The sequence below is a fragment of the Heptranchias perlo genome, chromosome 4 (assembly GCF_035084215.1).
Source record: "Heptranchias perlo isolate sHepPer1 chromosome 4, sHepPer1.hap1, whole genome shotgun sequence".
NCBI lineage: Eukaryota > Metazoa > Chordata > Chondrichthyes > Hexanchiformes > Hexanchidae > Heptranchias > Heptranchias perlo.
In genome coordinates this window covers 118125334-118146191 of record NC_090328.1, presented here as the reverse complement: position 1 = coordinate 118146191, position 20858 = coordinate 118125334, and the positions used below count along the sequence as shown (strand labels likewise).

The 20858-nt window shown below is 45.3% G+C and overlaps 1 protein-coding gene across 1 annotated transcript in view; it reads right to left on the bottom strand.

Annotated features, from left to right (window-relative positions):
- Positions 1 to 1864: 1864 nt before the first annotated feature.
- gda (guanine deaminase) overlaps positions 1865 to 20858 on the bottom strand; it is a 47536-nt gene continuing 28542 nt past the window's right edge. Inside the window, exons 9-15 of the mRNA XM_067983542.1 lie at positions 18445 to 18552; positions 17611 to 17708; positions 12356 to 12423; positions 7484 to 7630; positions 6282 to 6400; positions 6149 to 6176; positions 1865 to 4285 (exon numbers count right to left, since the gene is read on the bottom strand). Of these exons, the coding sequence (XP_067839643.1) occupies positions 4212 to 4285; positions 6149 to 6176; positions 6282 to 6400; positions 7484 to 7630; positions 12356 to 12423; positions 17611 to 17708; positions 18445 to 18552 (642 nt within the window). The 3' untranslated portion in view covers positions 1865 to 4211. The remainder of the gene's footprint in view (positions 4286 to 6148; positions 6177 to 6281; positions 6401 to 7483; positions 7631 to 12355; positions 12424 to 17610; positions 17709 to 18444; positions 18553 to 20858) is intronic.

Here is a 20858-nt window from a genome sequence, read left to right as displayed (position 1 = left end):
TGCCCAGAACTGAACACAGTACTCCAGATGGGGCCAAACCAGAGCTCTGTACAGCTGGAACATAACTTCCACACCCTTGTAATCCAGCCTTCTTGAGATAAAGGCCAACATTCCATTAGCCAAGGAGGCCGAGGAGAGATTTAATTGAGGTATATAAAATTATGAGGGGTCTAGATACAGTGGAGGACCTATTTCCCTTAGCAGAATGGTCAGTGACCAGGGGGCATAGATTTAAAGTAATTGGTAGAAGGATTACAGGGGAGCTGAGGAGAAATTTTTTCACCCAGAGGGTGGTGGGGGTCTGGAACTCACTGCCTGAAAGGGTGGTAGAGGTAGAAACCCTCAACTCATTTAAAAAGTACTTGGATGTGCACTTGAAGTGCCGTAACCCACATGGCTACGGACCAAGAGCTGGAAAATGGGATTAAGGTGGATAGCTCTTTTTCGGCAGGCATGGACACGATGGGCCGAATGGCCTCCTTCTGTGCCGTAACTTTCTATGATTCTAAATAGTTATTGTGATTAAGTATAGAGCTTTAGGACATCATTGAATGGGAATACATTTGTTGAACGGAGGGAAGAATGGAGGAGAAAATAAAATCATATTTAAGAGTATCAAACTTGTACATCAGAAAGTTTGTGCAAGGATATTTAACTGAATATATGCACCGTGAGGTGCACAAATTCGCCCATTGTTGCCTATGATAAAGAAAAGCTCAGTTACTGACAGTCATAGTTTACTGCCAAAAGATATTTTATAACCAGCGTAATCACTATACTTTCACATGCAAGGTTATCAGTGTCCAAAACGAAAATAGCACAGATTGTTCTGCATTGCAGAATGTTACGGTGCATGTACCTTAGGATAAGACTTCATTACACAAGAGTTCTAAAAGGAGTTTAAAGATCTCATTAAAATCATTCGAAAAATCTCTGATTGGAGAAACACTGTGATTTCTTGTTGGAGATTTATCTTGTTCAGCTATTTTCTATTTTGAAAATGTAGAACTAACTCCATGTGTTAAAACTTGTACTCCAAACATAATAGGATTTAGAAATCTTTTGACCACAACGATCAAATTCTGTCGTGCTTGTATATTAAAGGGCATTGATCTTTGTTTGCTGATCCTGGCTGCAAACGCCTGTTAATCGTGGAGTCAAAAACCAAGAGCAAAATGTGTGTCAGTGCCATTGGTTGGCATTGGGAAAAACATCTTTTAGGCCCAAACATCCGTGGGAGCCGCCAGAGTATTTGGGAAAATCAATTTAAGTGATTCAGGCAGACACTTGCGCTAATATCGGCCATTGCCAGTAATTATACTCCGCTCGAGCCTCCTCCCACTCTATTTGCTTTATCTCACCCTATCAACAAATCCTTCTATTTCGTTCCCCCTCCTCTACTTATCTAGCTTCCCTTTAGATGCAGCCTCATTCGCCTCAATTACTCCTTGTGGGAGCGAGTTCCACATTCTCACCACTCTCTGGGTAAAGAAGTTTCTCCTGAATTCCCTGTTGGATTTATTAGTGACTATCTTATATTTATGGCCCCTAGTTTTGAACTCCCCCCACAAGTGGAAATACCTTCTCTACGCCTAGCCTATCGAACCCCGTCATAATTTTAAAGACCTCTATCAGGTCACTTAATCAAATAATGTAGAATGAGTTCTGGTGAAGTACACTTCTCGATGCTTACTCATGTACAGAAAGCCATCATTACTAAAAGCTTATCTGACTGAAATTGGGTCTGTTCTTAAGGCGAGTCACCGCTGAATGGGTTAACTATTTTGCAATCTATTTTACAATCAGATACCTTTAGGAGCAAAGTACAATGATATTTATTTCAAAGATAATTTAAACCAATAAGTTGTGAATAAAATACTGAGACCTTTATTTGACACAGGACAGCATACAAAGTATCTCAAGGGCAGTATTATACTAAAATAGAACAATTTCATTTAAACATTTCAGATTTGGCACAATCCAAAGTATTCAGCAGACGCACGTGTCTATATAAACCACCGGTCCGTACCTTGACACTAAGAAGTTGCACAAAAAAGTTTTCATGTTGACTTTTGTTTTGAAATTTACAATTATATCACTGTTCTTGCAGCCATTCACATTAGCAGTTTTTCCCTTTAAATTTAAAATTTGTGCTTAATTCTTAGCTGTCTCTGTGATTATTACTTGATATATATATATATATAAAAAAAAACAAGGCAGTTATACAGGTAGTACTTTCCTATAGTGTCCCCGTGCTCTAGTATTCCCTCCTTCACCTCTCTCTCCTCCTTTAAGATGCTCCTTAAAACTTACCTCTTTGACCAAGCTTTTGGTCACCTGTCCTAATATCTCCTTATGTGGCTCAGTGTCAAATTTTGTCTGATAATCGCTCCCGTGAAGCGCCTTGGGACGTTTTGCTAAGTTAAAGGTGCTGTATAAATGCAAGTTGTTGTTGTAAGCCATTGGGGAACCCTCTACATTTGCATCGACCTGTAGTTTTCTGATAAACTGACAGAGACATAAACTGTAGAAGTGTGTGTACCATATATGGCTTGTGTTGCAGTCAAATTAAAAAGAAAGACATGCATTTATAAAGCACCTTTCATGTCCTCAGGACATCCCAAAGCGCTTTACAGCCAATGAAATATTTTTGAAGTGTAGTCACTGTTGTAATGTAGGAAACGCGGCAGCCAATTTGCGCACAGCAAGATCCCACAAACAGCAAGGTGCTAATGATCAGGTAATCTGTTTTAGTGCTGTTGGTTGAGAGATAAATATTGGCCAGGACAACGGGGAGAACTCCCCTGTTCTTCTTCAAATAGTGGCCATAGGATCTTTTACGTCCACCTGAGAGGCCAGACGGGGCCTCGGTTTAATGTCTCGTCCGAAAGACGGCACCTCCGACAGTGCAGCACTCCCTCAGTACTGCACTGGGAGTGTCAGCCTGGATTTTGTGATCAAGTCTCTTGAGAGGAGCCTGGAACCCAGAACCTTCTGACTCATAGGCTACCCACCGAGCCATGGGTAACACTGAAAATTGAGGTGAAATGTGAACATGAAGCTTCTTTGATGGCTTAGTGGGTATATGCACCATAAGGTGAGGTCCTAAACCACACAAACTAGGAGGTCCCAGTTAGCTCTTTCAGCCTGGGCAACGGTTGTGGTGCTACAATTGGCCTGAGCACACCTGAGCCAGGGAAGACAAAACTCAGCCATGGTTCTTGCTCCAGATTGCTACCGAGTGACTCCCACTGCAATATGCATGTGTGTGGCTATTAAATGAAGGATCAGATTATCTCTGCACTGAGTAACAATGACCCAACACTCACTTTCTATGGTCACAGATAAAGAATGTATTATCGTGATGTACACGAAGGTCACAGGTGCCCATGGAATGACACCCTAGCAAGAATTAATACCTGCAGGAGAAAATTTGAAGAAAAAAAAGCATCTGCATTAAAACATGAATTGGTAGCCCCGACCCGCCAATGGTTCAGCAAGTTGATTCTAGTGAATGGCTGAGCCACCCCCCCCCCGTCTGTTCTGAGTCAGCTGTTCTTACCCAGGGCAGTGGTACAGGCACTACAACTGGCTCTGGATTAGGGAGGGCCAGACTCCTGCTCCCGATCATCATCAGGCAACCCTCACTGGAGTGTGCGTAGGTTGGGAGCAGGATTGGGACGGAAGTGATTGTTTCCCTATAGATACTGCACGGTCAGGGAATCCCAATAGGAGCAGAAAGAGAAAAAAATAACTTGGGAGAAATGTGAGGGTCAATGTTACGATTTAACGGACAACACAATGTGCGGGCTTGCTGACTTCCAGGTCCAAATTCCGGATGTGTTCTACCATTGCAAGAAATTCTGCGCTGAGAGCATTAGGTCATTGGATTTACCATATAGAATCATAAAAAGGTTACAGCACAGAAGGAGGCCATTCGGCCCATCGAGCCCATGCTGGATCTATGCAAGAACATTCAGAACTGGACACAATACTCCAGTTGTGGTCGAACCAGTGTTTTATAAAGGTTCATCATGACTTCCTTGCTTAAGCCTTACCCTTACTCAGATAAAATCAGATGAAGAAGGAAAAGTAGAACTGCTATAACAGAGGCAGCAGGCAGAATGCGACACCTTTTATAACAGATGTTTCCTATGATTGATAATCTTATGTATTAACTGTGTCTTTGTGCGCCAGGTTAGGTGCACATATCATACTGAGATGTTGGGAAAAGGAACCACTTGCTTGCCAGCCACATATACCTCTGTCATGTTCCGGTCATCTCCTAAAGAAAATAAATGTTAAATTAATTAAATAAACTTGCATTCTGAAATACTAAACTTCAAAAAAAAAATGGCCTTTCTTTACTAAACTTGGGAAGTAGGAACAGGCGTCAGCCATTTGCTGGATATCCAATCTACTGGTACCTCTGCAGTTTCCACTGATCTCTATCTCTCTAACCTCCTCCAGCCCTACAACCCTCCGAGATCTCTGCGCTCCACTAATTCTGGCCTCTTGCGCATCCCTGATTTTAATCGTTCCACCACTGGCGTCCGTGCCTTCAGCTGCCTGGGCCCTTAGCTCTGGAATTCCCTCCCTAAACCTCTCCGTCTCTCTACCTCTCTCTCCTCCTTTAAGACGCTCCTTAAAACTTACCTCTTTGACCAAGCCTGTTCTAATATCTCCTTATGGGGCTTGGTGTCAAATTTTGTTTGATAATCGCTCCTGTGAAACGCCTTGGGATGTTTTACTACACTAAAGGCGCTATATAAATGCAAGTTGTTGTTGTTGCTGTTGATGCCCTCATAATGATTGTCAGAGCTTCAGAAATCTCTTTTCTAGTTTCTTGAAGCCCCTGAGATAAATACCATCTACTCCTGAGGATTTATTTAGCCTGCCTAGGACTTCCATCTCATTTATAGTGAAATCATTTCTTTGTTTGGAGTGGCTGTGTTGCTCATGTCTTCCCTTGAGGATCGGAGAGGGACAGACAGCCACCACAAAGGCCTAAAGATACGTTCCCTTCTTCTGCTCAGGGTCGGGTTGCCAACTTTGGTTGAACATATTCCTGGAGGCTTCATCACATGACTTCCTGTCTCCAATTGCCCCGCCCCCCCACCACATAGTCACCACCTTCCCACGGCCAATTGAGAAGCGAACGGCCTCTTCATTACCCGATTGGTTGATTCTCAACTTCAATCAAACAGCCCTTTCTTCCCCTATCTCCAATGTTGTTTTTATATAACTAATAAGCGAAAATGTTCAAATAAAATGAAAAAATAACACACAGGCAATGTTTTTAATATCACTATGATTTTTTTTCCCCCAAGATTGCTCTCATCAGTGACCTGGAGATCAATCTTCAATTCCTGGAGACACCAGGACAATCATGGAGGGTCATCAAACCCTAGCTCAGAGGCATTAGGCCAGGGATCAGCTCTGGAGGTCTTTTGGCTGCTGTTTTTTGGATACCAGCCAACTGTCTACAGGCCCGACAGACTTTCATCCCTGTTTCTTGACGCTAGGCTCATCCATGGGGCCTCTGGACAATTTAAAATGGCCTGAAACCACAAATCCAGGCACAGGGCCCACAGACAAATTATCCCTATTATGTTCATCTAGTGACCGTCATTAAAACTAGTTTGACTGTGACTTATGGTAGTGGTCACATAACGGCTTTCGAATTATCAGAAAATGAGACTTGCTTCCTAATAACTGGTTAAGTTAGTGTTGGAGGCTTCTGGTATTTTTAATCCACCAGCGTTCTGCATTTACTGCTGTGCTAAACCCATATCCAAAATCGTGGACTGGCAGTTATATCACTAAAGTTATCCTTAACAGTTCCAGTGAAATCATCTTCTCGTTAATAATTGGAAAATAAAATGACCAACATGTCACACACATGTATCCAATCCATGGAGTCAAGCAGTATCATTTTGGTCCTTCCCAATCAGACAAGCCCTATCTTAGAAGGTCACCGCTGACCAAACAACCAAGATCAGGAACTCTCCAAGATAGGGCTTCAAAGGTACTGCTTCATTGTATAGCATAATAGGGCACCAACATTCTCCAATATCGTGACCAGTGCTCGGAATATTTTAAGGTTGTAAAAGATTTTGTGAGAGTTACAATAAAGTTCAAAACTCACCTAAGAACAGGAACTTCTGAAAAATGTCCTGCAAAATTAGAAGAGAGGATTTCAGTGACTCGTAGAACCGATGAAGGTACTGAAAGCATACTTTCTAAACTTTGCTCTTGAAATCAGTGCGTGGAATAATTACCAGCTGAGTGTCCTCGGTGAACACATCAAAAGGACTACTTGGGACACTGGTGTTGACCAGCACAGCATCAAAGTCTTTTCCCACCTCAAAGTTTCCGGTAAGTTTATCATGGCCCAAAGCTGCAGAAGGCAAAATAATTCTTAATAAAGTATTCATAAAATCAGAATATTTTATGCTCAGGATATTGGATACAGCGGCTGTTCCTCAAACGGCATTAAGCATGGAAGGTGAATATTCAGTTTTGATTTGAGACAAGACCAGAGGTTCCCAAACTGGGAAGTGCGCCAATGTTATCAGAGGGTGGGGGGGGGGGGGCGTTATGACACGAGGAGGATGAGAGGAAGCGCATGGGGTTGTGTTGATGGTGGAGTGGGTGGACGTCAGTGCTTTGCTCTTATCGTAAGGGAAAAGAGCAAATACATAACGGGAGAATGCAGCAAAAATGAGCAGAGCACAGGAAAGGTGCGATCGTGTTGTAGGAGCTCGGGGAGTGTGAGCTGTACGGTTGCGGTTAATCGCAATGTTTGTTTTGTTCGATGAGCGCTCGCTGCCCATACCCTGCGCCACTGGAGGGAGCTCATTCCTGGAGGTCGAAGCTCAGGAATAAGCTCATTGGTAGTAAAAGCAACTCAGTGACAGACTCTGAGATCAAACTATGCACACAATGTTTTATCATTTATTACCTCTCGTGTGTAAACCAAAGAACACAAATGTTTTCTCTTTTCTCTAGAGAAGAGAAGACGACTGAGGGGTGACCTAATATAGCTCTTCAAAATTAAGAAGGGGTTTGATAGGGCAGACGAAGAGGAGATGTTTCCACTTGCAGGGGAGACCAAAACTAGGGGGCCATAAATATAAGATAGTCATTAATAAATCCAATAGGGAATTCAGGAGAAACTTCTTTACCCAGAGAGTGGTTAGAATGTGGAACTCGCTACCACATGGAGTAGTTGAGGCAAATAGTATAGATGCATTTAAGGGGAAGCTCGATAAACACATGAGGGAGGAAGGATATGTTGATAGGGTGAGATGAAGTAGGGAGGGAAGAGGCTCATGTGGAGCAAAAACACCGGTATGGACCAGTTTCGCTGAGTGGCCTGTTTCTGTGCTGTACATTCTATGAAATTCTATTATAATTTCTGGATTTTGTACATTGTTAAATTATAGAAAGAGCTTCATGAAGTTTATTAACAGTTTCCTACCTTGACTGCCCCCAAGGGTTGCAAGTCTAAATGCCTCCTTGTATGAAAGCTTTTCATAATCAGAAGATTTTAAACTCAGAATATTGGATGTGCCAATTGCTCCTCGAACAGCATCAAGCACAGAAGGCGAGTAGCCACCAGATACATCTAAAACAGATGTTAACATTGGGTTATTTGGTAAGAATATCTGATCAGCAGTAGCAATACCCTTAATATTTTGATTAAAAGCAACACAGATCAAACTGGCATGAACCTGGGTGGGTGAGAGAAGAAAATGGCGTCCATGAGCTGTTCCGCCAGCTCCCGGCCACCCCTTAGGGTTACCAACTCTGGTTGGCCATATTCCTGGAGGTGTTATGACATGCTTCCTGCCTCCAACTGCCCCGCTCCCGCCATTGGTCACCCGACACGTCCATCCTTGCAGCGCCTTCCCACGGCCAATTGGAAAGCGAACAGACTCTTCGTTATCCGATTGGATGATTCTTGACTGTCAGGCAAACATCTTTTTTTTCCCCCATGTCCAATATTTTTATAACCAGTAAACAAAACTGTTAAAAGATTTTTTTTTTAAAGTGCATAGTTTTTTTTATTGCCCTATGATTTTTCTCCCGGGTGTTTGCTCGCAGCAGTGCCCTGGAGATCAGTCTTTAATTCCCGGAGACTCTAGGGCAATCCTGGAGGGTTGGCAACACTACTTCCCTGTGCCCACCACCCCACACCCTCCTCCAGGCTCCACTTTAGGCATTTAAATAAGCAAAGGACCCGATGCCTGTTTCAGGCATGGGTAAAAGACGCCTCTTGTTTGTCCTTACTCAATATGGCGGGTGGCGCAGTTCCGGTCGAAAGTGTGCGCGCCCCTCCTGACTGCCATTTCGGGGCTTTAGGAGGCACTGCGTAGACCCTGTAAAAATGGGCGCCATGCAACCTAACTTCTAGGCCAATAGGCTTTACCAACGGCCATTTTTAACCATAGGGTTTAAATGGCTGGTTGGACAGAGTGACAATTTCAAAAGTTCTCAACCTTTAAAAAATGACGCCTTGCATAGAATCCATCTGGTCAAATATGGGGTGATTTCATATAGTTTAAGAGAAGCCTGTGTAATTACAGCCTTGCTATAGGTTTTGGGAGGGGACAGGGGAGTGAGAGGGGAGGGGAGGAAGGGGGTTAAAAATTTAAATGGCTGGTTATAGACAAAGTGACCATTTCAAAAGTTCACAACCTTTTAAAAACCCTTCTGCTGACACCATCGGCGGTGGTAAAACCCTCCCTCCGTATCTTGGTTGGTGCCTCAGTGGTGCCGTCAATGGCTTCCAAATAGGTTAATGACCCTGACCCTGGAAAATGAGCGTTGGTCAAGGGTACACGTGACGGACAGTTGGAGGTCGCGCCCTGCTGAGCTTCCCGTGGCGAAGCAGGTCTCCAGGGAAAGACAGGTGTTGAAGTTTTCCAGGTGAGTCTGCCCTGGGCTCAGATTCTATCCGTCAACCTATCTCCGGGAGACGCAGTATTGCGGTGTACGTTGTCCACGACGGGTAATTTTACGAGCTTGCGCTCCTGGTGTGGAACTTCGTCTGCCGGGAGCGTGTATTGGGAATTCGGGAGCAGAATTCTGCGACAATTATTTTTCATTTTATCAAAGAACTTGCATTTATATAGCGCCTTCCACAACCTCGGGACGTCCCAAAGTGCCTCACAACCAATGAAGTACTTTTGAAGTGGAGTCGCTGTTGTAATGTAGGGAAATGCAGCAGCCAATTTTGTGCACGGCAAGATTCCACATTCAGCAATGTGATAATGACCAGGTCATCTGTTTTAATAATGTTGGTTGAGGGATAAATATTGGTCAGGACATCGGGGAGAACTCCCCTGCTCTTCCAAGTAGTGGCCATGGGATCGTTTACATTCACGAGAGGGCAGACGGCACCTTCGACAATGAAGCACTCCCTCAGTACTGCACCGGAGGGGCTTAACATTTTGGGGAGTGGGAGGCACATCTCGGACTTTCTCCTTAGGCCACAAGATGCGGTTGAAGTGGGGCCCAAAACCTTTTCTCCATTTTCAGGGGAACCAGGCCATGATCTCAGCCTGGGCCCCAGGTGCCCTTTGGTGGCCAGGTATCCTTGACCTCACCAGCTGTACCCAATGCCGATGAAACACCGGGTCCTTCTGACTGCTGGAGATATGGGAACAGCTGGCTTCAGCTGTGGCTCCACCAATGAGCCAGACGCCAGACTTGGTGGTTCCCAGACACTGCTGCCATGGCTCAGTGGGTAGCACTCTTGCCTCTGAGTCTGAGAAGATTGTGGGTTCAAGCCCCACTCCAAAAACTTGGACACATAATCAAGGCTGATGCTCCCAGTGCAATATTGAGGGAGTGTTGCACTGTCAGAGGTGCTGTCTTTCAGATGAAACGTTAAACTGGGGCCCTATCCACCCTTAGGTGAATGTAAAAGATCCCACGGCCACTATTCGAAGAAGAGCAGGGGAGTTCTCCCTGATGTCCTAACTAATATTTAATCTCTCAACCAATATCACTAAAACATTATCTGGGTCATTATCTCATTATCCTACCCTGATGTGATTTATGGTTTTGAACAGTCCGTTACTTTGATTATAAAGTACTGAAACTTACAAGGGATATATTTCTGTACAATTGTTGTCTTTCCAAATACATTATAAACAGAAAATAAACAAATAGGAAAATATTGTTGTCTATAATTTAATAAAGAAATCAATGATTTTGCACATAAGAAATCCATAAACAAAAACAGAAGGGAAACGTTCTCCTTTTAATTTTATTAGAAGGGAAAATTTTTCAGCAGAATGTTTTAAATTCACTCATGTTTTATACATGTGCATGTCTTCAGGAAACTTGTTGCACACTATCGAGGCCTGACTAATAAAGTAAACTCTTCTTTCTGTTCCCAATGTAATACATATAATGTAACTGCAACAATAGACTATTAAAGGAACAGGCACCCATGCGTTTTTTTGCAGTTGGATTTGACAAGTTTCCTTTTCTGTCTGTCGCTGAATATTAAAAGATAAAAAGATAACGGGGCCAAAAATCGACAGGACTATTTACACTGTGGTGATGTAAGTGATTCCACCACTGGCCCCCGCTGGAGTTCATGGGGGTCAGCTCATTACCATGCTGATTGGTGGGCCTGAAGTGCAGCTTTAAAGGGCTGCAGTAGCTTTTAACATGGCGGCAGATTCCTGCAGGCACAGCAAGTTTGTGGTGTGTTTTATGTCGGCAAGAATGTCCAACTTCAGCGATTTCTTGCCAAAAGATTCTTCTCCAGCCCTACAACCTTCCGAGAGCTCTGCGCACCTTCAATTCTGTCTTCTTGCGCAGCCCCGATTTTCATCACTCCTCCATTCAAATCCGTGCCTTCAGCTGCCTAGGTCTTAAGCTCTGGAATTCCCTCTCGAAACCTTTCCACCTCTCTAACTCTCTCGCCTCATTCAAGACGCTCCTTAAAACCTACCTCTCTGACCAAAATTTTGGTCATCTATCCTAATATCTCTTTGTTGCTCAGTGTCAAATTTTGATTGATAAATCGCTCCTGGGAAGCGCCTTGGGATGTTTTACTACGTTAAAGGCGCTATATAAATGCAAGCTGTTGTCGTTGGCAGAACAAGAAGGCGAGACCAGAATTTTCGTGTTGTGGGCATGTAGGACCTTCTGGAGATTCGCCAGAGGAGAGACAGCTTCTGAGCTCACAGGGAAGGAAGCAGCAGAAGGCAGTGACCAGAGCCACGTGGACAGATGTAACAGTGGCTGTGAGCAACACCTCTCTCACCCCCTGGACAGCAGACCAGCAGTGGAAGAAGTTTAATGATCTGGTGAGAGCAGGCATGGTAAGAAAAGCAACCTTTTCCTTTTCACTTTGGTACCATGCAACCCCCTCTGCAGATCGTCCTCGCTTCTTCAATGGAATGACAAGTCTTAATTCATAATGCACCGTAGCACAATGACTCTCTAACTCTTCCAACTGGAACCAGCGTTTGAAACTCTCCTTGCAAGTACTTCTTGCATGTGGCCTCTTACAACCCCACCCTCTCGAGTTACTGGGCCTTTCTAGCATTTTCACCCCGTGTAAACTCTGCTGCCCGAATCCTAACTCGCACCAAGTCCCGTTCACCCATCACTGACCTACATTGGCTTCCGGTCCGGCAACGCCTCAGTTTTAAAATTCTCATCCTTGTTTTCAAATCCCTCCATGGCCTCACCCCTCCCTATCTCTGTAACCTCCTCCAGCCCTACAACCCGCTGAGATCTCTGCGCTCCCCCAATTTTGGCCTCTTGCGCATCCCCGATTTCTATCGCTCCACCATTGGCGGCCGTGCCTTCAGCTACCTAGGCCCTAAGCTCTGCTCCGTTACATCAGTCGTTTGCTAACACTTGGGAGATATCCTTCAGATGCTTGTCTCCACCACACTGCCCTCAACAATGATTGTGACCACTCATGCCCCATGTACCCTCCCTTCTCAATTTCATCCCCGTCATCACCAGTCTTCTCTATCCTAAGCACCAGCCGCAGAGACAGTCATCCACATGATCACGATTGTGGGGATGAGGATAATGCACAGTGTCCCACAACAAATTGGGTTCTTTTTCTCATCATTTTCCTCATTCTGGCTTTCAGACACTGGGAGCTCGTTTGCAGGGGCACTTACGATAATGTTACGGGAGCGGAGGTGAGTAAATTCAGGGCCCCGTGTGTGGTAGCTGAGTGGAACCCTACGGCCGATATTGGCAGGAGCAGGCAAGACAAATAGAAGGCTGAAAATGAAAAAGTGGAACATCTCAGCCCACTTTATTACAAAGCAACATTCTGCACAAAAACACAAGAGTTTTTACTTACCAGTTCCAAGCCCCACTTTAACTTTATGGTTCAGAACATTTCGGACATCAAATAAGCCACTGCAAAGCCTAAAAGATGTTGCGATAAAAAAAGAGAAATGATGTCTTAATGTCCCTGATGAAGAAGTCCTTCTTTCATGCTGGTTTATAGGACATATGAACTTGGAAGCTAGCTTCACATCAGCACCAGCGGGCTTCCGCTAGACAGCACAAAAGTTGGAGCCACAATTTTAGGGTGCGTACATTTTCTCATGACCTTCACATCTGCATGTCACACCGTTCCCCCATTTTTCCCAGGTCTCTACCAAGTCTTCTTTCGATGCTCAGTTTGAGCAAATGCCTCTGTTCAGCAGCTCTCCCGAATAACTCACGTTACCATGGATCCAAGATTGCACCTGTGCAAACGGGCATCAATATGGTATGTCCTACAGTTAAGGTAAGTTTATTCCTAATTTGTCCTTAATTCATTTATTGCTGACTATATGCGCACTTTCTAGGCGAAGGGCCGAGACCAACAGTGCAGGAGGTCACCAAGATTGAGAAAAGTAGGAGGGAAGATGAGATAAGTCAAGAATCAGTGAATCTGTGATGTCAAGCTCGGAGGGTTGAACACTAGAGATTGTAGGAGAAAGTGAAAACTGAGGGAGGTTAGGTGTTCCACAGTTTAATATCAGCAAATTGAAAGGAAAATAATTGTTTGAAGGCAATTAGTATGCATGTGTACTGTGATTTTGAAAAATAAGTGTATTGCACTGAAGTTTCAAATTAAGGGTGGAGGGGGGAGGGCATGGCTACCCCAGAAAGATAGAGGTCTTCAAAATGATGAAGGGATTTGATAGGATAGACGTAGAGATATTTCCACTTGTGGGGGAGTCCAAAACTAGCGGCCATAAATATAAGATAGTCACTAATAAATCTAACAGGGAATTCAGGAGGAACTTCTTCACCAAGAGAGTAGTGAGAATGTGGAACTCGCTACCACATGGAGTGGTTGAGGCGAATAGTATAGATGCATTTAAGGGGAAGCTGGATAAAGGAATAGAAGGATATATTGATAGGGTTAGATGAAGTTTTTAAAAATTCATTCATGGGATGTGGGCGTCGCTGGCGAGGCCGGCATTTATTGCCCATCCCTAATTGCCCTTGAGAAGGTGGTGGTGAGCTGCCTTCTTGAACCGCTGCAGTCCGTGTAGTGACGGTTCTCCCACTGTGCCTTTAGGAAGGGAGTTCCAGGATTTTGACCCAGTGACGATGAAGGAACGGCGATATATTTCCAAGTCGGGATGGTGTGTGACTTGGAGGGGAACGTGCAGGTGGTGTTGTTCCCATGTGTCTGCTGCTCTTGTCCTTCTAGGTGGTAGAGGTCGCGGGTTTGGGAGGTGCTGTCGAAGAAGCCTTGGCGAGTTGCTGCAGTGCATCCTGTGGATGGTACACACTGCAGCCCCTGTGCACCGGTGGTGAAGGGAGTGAATGTTTAGGGTGGTGGATGGGGTGCCAATCAAGCGGGCTGCTTTATCTTGGATGGTGTCGAGCTTCTTGAGTGTTGTTGGAGCTGCACTCATCCAAGCAAGTGGAGAGTATTCCATCACACTCCTGATTTGTGCCTTGTAGATGGTGGAAAGGCTTTGGGGAGTCAGGAGGTGAGTCACTCGCCACAGAATACCCAGCCTCTGACCTGCTCTCATAGCCACAGTATTTATATGGCTGGTCCAATTACGTTTCTGGTCAATGGTGACCCCCAGGATGTTGATGGTGGGGGATTCGGCGATGGTAATGCCGTTGAATGTCAAGGGGAGGTTCTTAGACTCTCTCTTGTTGGAGATAGTCATTGCCTGGCACTTATCTGGCGCGAATGTTACTTGCCACTTCTGAGCCCAAGCCTGGATGTTATCCAGGTCTTGCTGCATGCGGGCTCGGACTGCTTCATTATTTGAGGGGTTGCGAATGGAACTGAAAACTGTGCAATCATCAGCGAACATCCCCATTTCTGACCTTATGATGGAGGCAAGGTCATGGATGAAGCAGCTGAAGATGGTTGGGCCGAGGACACTGCCCTGAGGAACTCCTGCAGCAATGCCCAGGGGCTGAGATGATTGGCCTCCAACAACCACTACCATCTTCCTTTGTGCTACGTATGACTCCAGCCACTGGAGAGTTTTCCCCCTGATTCCCATTGACTTCAATTTTACTAGGGCTCCTTGGTGCCACACTCGGTCAAATGCTGCCTTGATATCAAGGGCAGTCACTCTCACCTCACCTCTGGAATTCAGCTCTTTTGTCCATGTTTGGACCAAGGCTGTAATGAGGTCTGGAGCCGAGTGGTCCTGGCGGAACCCAAACTGAGCATCGGTGAGCAGGTAATTGGTGAGTAAGTGCCGCTTGATAGCACTGTCGATGACACCTTCCATCACTTTGCTGATGATTGAGTAGACTGATAAGGCGGTAATTGGCCGGATTGGATTTGTCCTGCTTTTTGTGGACAGGACATACCTGGGCAATTTTCCACATTGTCGGGTGGATGCCAGTGTTGTAGCTGTACTGGAACAGCTTGGCTAGAGGCGCAGCTAGTTCTGGAGCACAAGTCTTCAGCATTACAGCTGGGATGTTGTCGGGGCCCATAGCCTTTGTTGTATCCAGTGCACTCGGCCATTTCTTGATATCACGTGGAGTGAATCGAATTGGCTGAAGACAGGCTTCTGTGATGGTGGGGATTTCGGGAGGAGGCCGAGATGGATCATCCACTCGGCACTTCTGGCTGAAGATGGTTGCAAACGCTTCAGCCTTCTCTTTTGCACTCACTTGCTGGACTCCGTCATCATTGAGGATGGGGATGTTTACAGAGCCTCCTCCTCCCGTTAGTTGTTTAATTGTCCACCACCATTCACGACTGGATGTGGCAGGACTGCAGAGCTTTGATCTGATCCGTTGGTTGTGGAATCGCTTAGCTCTGTCTATAGCATGTTGCTTCTGCTGTTTAGCATGCATGTAGTCCTGAGTTGTTGCTTCACCAGGTTGGCACCTCATTTTTAGGTACGCCTGGTGCTGCTCCTGGCATGCTCTTCTACACTCCTCGAACCAGGGTTGATCCCCTGGCTTGTTGGTAATGGTAGAGTGAGGAATATGCCAGGCCATGAGGTTACAGATTGTGCTGGAATACAATTCTGCTGCTGCTGATGGCCCACAGTGCCTCATGGATGCCCAGTTTTGAGCTGCTAGATCTGTTCTGAATCTATCCCATTTAGCACGGTGGTAGTGCCACACAACACATTGGATGGTGTCCTCAGTGCGAAGACGGGACTTCGTCTCCACGAAGACTGTGCAGTGGTCACTCCTACCAATACTGTCATGGACAGGTGCATTTGCGACAGGTAGATTGGTGAGGACGAGGTCAAGTAAGTTTTTCCCTCATGTTGGTTCGCTCACCACCTGTCGCAGGCCCAGTCTGGCAGCTATGTCCTTCAGGACTCGGCCAGCTCGGTCAGTAATGGTACTACCGAGCCACTCTTGGTGATGGACATTGAAGTCCCCCACCCAGAGTACATTTTGTGCTCTTGCTACCCTCAGTGCTTCCTCCAAGTGGTGCTCAACATGGAGGAGGACTGATTCATCAGCTGAGGGAGGACAGTAGGTGGTAATCAGCAGGAGGTTTCCTTGCCCATGTTTGACCTGATGCCATGAGATTTCATGGGGTCCAGCGTCAATGTTGAGGACTCCCAGGGCCACTCCCTCCTGACTGTATATCACTGTACCGCCACCTCTGGTGGGTCTGTCCTGCCGGTGGGACAGGACATACCCAGGGATGGTGATGGAAGAGTCCGGGACATTGGCTGTAAGGTATGATTCTGTAAGTATGGCTATGTCAGGCTATTGCTTGACTAGTCTGTGGGACAGCTCTCCCAATTTTGGCACAAGTCCCCAGATGTTAGTGAGGAGGACCTTGCAGGGTCGACTGGGCTTGGTTTGCCGTTGTCGTGTCTGGTGCCTCGTGGTCCGATGCCGGGTCGTCCGTCCGGTTTTATTCTTATTTTGACTTTTCGTAGCGAGATTGTACAACTGAGTGGCTTGCTAGGCCATTTCAGAGGGCAATTGAGAATCAACCACATCGCTGTGGGTCTGGAGTCACATATCGGCCAGGCCAGGTAAGGACGGCAGGTTTCCTTCCTTAAAAGGACATTAGTGAACCAGATGGGTTTTTACGACAATCCGGTAGTTTCATGGCGACCATTACGGATACTAGTATTTTAATTCCAGATTTTATTTAATTAATTGAATTTAAATTCGCCAGCTGCCGTGGCGGGATTTGAACTCATGACGCTGGATTTTTAGTCCAGGCCTCTGGATTACTAGCCCAGTAACATAACCACTATGCTACCGTAAGTAGGGTGGGAAGAGCTCATGTGGAGCATAAACACCAGCACAGATCTGTTGGGCTGAATGGCCTGTTTCTGTGCTATGTGAAAAGATCCAGGAAGTATCCTCTTATAAGGGAGCCAAACAGTTTTAAAATCTTCGAGGATCCAGGCCATGATTCAGGCATGGACTCCCAGTTGGGCCCCATGTCCATCGGGGTGGCAGGCGGCTATAACTGCCGATGGTGGATTCCCATAATGGGGGCGAAGAGAGTTCCTTGTCTGAGAGTATCCTGTACTAGACAAGCATCCTCAACACCAGAGACCATGTAGAGGTTCCCCTTCAAACAAGGGCGGAAAGCTGGGACCCAGCATATCCAAGTCCCGGCCTAATTTCCCGCTTGTCCATGACTAGAAGACTTGCATTTATATAGCCCCTTTCACAACTTCAGGATGTCCCAAAACGTACTTTTGAAGCGTAGTTGCTGTTGTAATGTAGGAAACGCAGCAGCCAATTTGCACACAGCAGGGTCCCACAATCAGCAATGTGACAATGACCAGATAATCTGTTTTCAGTCACTTGGTTGAGAGATAAATATTGGCCCAGGACACCAGGGAGAACTCCCCTGCTCTTCTTCAAATAGTGCCACGGGATCTTTTACATCCACCTGAGAGGGCAGACGTGGCCTCGGTTTAATGTCTCATCCGAAAGATGGCACCTCTGACGGTGCAGCACTCCCTCGGTACTGGCACTGTTGAGTGTCAGCCTGGATTATGCACTCAACTCTCTGGAGTGGGACTTGAATCCACAACCTTCTGACTCCAAGGCTACCCACTGGGCTAAGGCTTGCAGCAGGAATGCAGATTTTTGCCATTGATGTATTTATTTCAGTCATCACATACTTACGAGATGTTTGAGTTTGGACAGTGAGAAATGGCTGTTCCTTTGCTGCGGAGGAGTTTCAGTTCTTCGTCAGAGAGGTACACTCCATGTGCCATGATTGTCTATATAAAAACATTGTACGCGACAACCAGTTAATGACTAAAGGACCATTTAAAATACGTTCAGAGGTGTTGGAAGACATGCAGAAGAAAGAGTAAGTAAAGGAACAGACTAACAGAGAATGACAAAAAGGATTGAGACAATTGGAGAGACAAGGGAGAGAGAAAGTGTGTAAGAAGGATAGAGAGCGAAATAAGCTTTATAGAACGCTGGAACATATGAAAAATGATGGGCAAGAAAAGACCCTCTGGTCCATCCAGCCTGTCCCACATAATTGTGACCCCACTAGGCGATCGAAACTAATCCATGAAATGACTCAGGCCAGGACACCGGGGAGAACTCCCCTGCTCTTCCGCAAAATAGTGCCATAGAATCTGTTACATCCACCTGAGATGGGGCCTCGGGTTAACATCTCATCTGAAAGACGGCACCACCAACAGTGCAGCACTCCCTCAGTTCTGGCACTGGGCGTATCGGCCTAGATTTTTTTCTCAAGTCTCTGGAGTAGGACATGAACCCACAACCGACTGACTCCGAGGCGACAGTGCTACTCGACTGAGCCACGGCTGACACCTAATTAGCAGCGGTGGCTGGGAACCGCCAGGTCTGGCTTCTGGCCGAATTCACAGGCCTGGTTTCCGACACCCGTCAGACGTGTGGGCTGAGAGCACGCAGGAAAGACCACGGATTTTTGGGGTTGCTTTTTTCTTTCCCAAAAGAAAGTAATCGAGCACTAACCTTGTCAGTCAGAAGGCCGTGTGTGTTGTAAACGTCAGAATAATCCTTACATTCCGGGAACAGTTTTTTCACAGTGTCTATCTCAGGGAGAGACTCACTTACGTGACTCTGTTTATAAGAAAAAGAAAAGCCTATTTGTGTCTTGACAAGATCTGTTTGCCCTGTAACGCAATGTTTCAGTTTCCGAAGCGGGACAAGTTTCTGTTGCAAAGTTCTGTGTAATTTAAAGCCTCACTGGTACAATCTTTGCGAAAAGATTTTTTAGCAAACTTTTTTTTTTGCATTTGTTTACTAATGATGCAGTGATGTGAATCATGTCGGAACTGATCACTGTCACAAGATGAGAAGTAAAAGGCAAATTGAGGACCAATATCAGTAAGTTCTTTATGTAATTAGTGATCAATACGTGGAATGGACTTCTGGACCGAGGAGTCATTTAAAGGAAACAATTGATTGCTGTATTGTGGAGTCTTTAAGGATCTTTCTAAGATGGGCTGAATGGGCCATAGTTATCTTGTGATCCTGATTAAAATCATACACTTCTGCCAAACTTTTTTTGATGAAGGTACTTGTAACTTCACATTAACGTCTGAGGTTTTGTCAGTACAGCAGTCCCCACCGCTTAGAACGGGCGTGTTTGTGCGAAGGTGATTTGTTATACGCGATGGCCGGCATAACATATGACATCTGGGGGCCAGAAAACGTTAGGGTATGCTGTACTCTGTCCAAAAAAGGGGAGGGGGATAAACCCGGCAATTACAGGCCAGACAGCCTAACGTCGGTGGTGGGGAAACTTTGAGACACAATAATCTGGAACAAAATTGGCACCTGGAAAAGTATGGACAAATAAATGAAAGTCAGCATGGATATGTTAAAGGAAAATCGTGTTTGACTAACTTGATTGAGTTCTTTGATGAAGTAACAGAGAGGGTTGATGAGAGTAGTGTGGTTGATGTGTATATGGACTTTCAAACGGCATTTGATGAAGTAGCACATAATATACTTGTAAGCAAAATTAAAGCCCATGGGATTAAAGGGACAGTGGTAGCATAGATACAAAATTGACTAAGGAAAAGAAAGCAGAGAGTAGTGGTAAACAGTCGTTTTTCAGACTGGAGGGAAATGAACAGTGGTGTTCCCCAGGGATATATATTAATGACTTGGGTATAATTTCAAAGCTTGCAGATGACACGAAACTTGGAAACGTAGTAAACAATGTGGAGGATAGGAACAGACTTCAGGAGGACATAGACAGACTGGTGAAATGGGCAGACACATGGCAGATGAAATTTAATGCTGAGAAGCGTGAAGTGATACATTTTGGTAGGAAGAATGAGGAGAGGCAATATAAACTAAATGGTACAATTTTAAAGGGGGTACAGGAACAGAGAGACCTGGGGGTGTATGTACACAAATCTTTGAAGGTGGCAGGACAGGTTGAGAAGGCTGTTAAAAAAGTATATGGGATCCTGGGTTTTATTAATAGAGGCATAAAGTACAAAAGCAAAGAAGTTATGCTAAACCTTTATAAAACACTGGTTCGGACTCGACTGGAGTATTGTGTCCCATTCTGGGCACCACACTTTAGGAAGGATGTCAAGGCCTCAGCGAGGGTGCAGAAGAGATTTACTAGACTGGTACCAGAGATGATCAGTTGTGTGGAGAGTCTGGAGAAGGCTGGGGTTGTTCCCCTTATAGCAGAGAAGGTTTAAGGGGACATTTGATATGGCTGTTCAAAATCATGAATGGTTTTGATACAGTAAATAAGGAGAAACTGTTTCCAGTGGCAGAAGGGTCAGTGACCAGAGGACACAGATTTAAGGTGATTGGCAAAAGAACCAGAGGCGACATGAGGAAACATTTTTTTACGCAGAGAGTAACGATGATCTGGAGTGCGCTGCCTGAAAGGGCAGTGGAAGCAGATTCAATAATAACTTTCAAAAGGGAATTGGATAAATACTTAAAAGGAAAAATTCATAGCACTATGGGGAAAGAGCAGGGGAATGAGTCTAATTGGATAGCTCTTTCAAAGAGCCGGCACAGGCATGATGGGCCGAATGGCCTCCTTCTGTGCTGTAACATACTATGATATGACATCTGGGGACCAGAAAACGTTCGGGTATGCTGCACTCTGTCAGCTGAGTGAGAGGTGCTGTTAACCAGAGGATCTTAGTGTTCATCGCCATGCCTAGTGCCAGGTGCATACTCTGTCAGTTTTTCTTAAAAAGGTTTCAGTAAATTCTCTACCTGTGCCCTGGAAATACCTGCCCTTAAACGGTATTTGTTGCTCCTATAGGAAAGACGTTGAACACAACTATCCAGCCTGCAGAGCAATAGAACAAAATTCCTGGAACTCACTGTTTCTGCCCGAAATAAACAGAGGACGTAAGACGCTATAACCGGCAATTTTGAAA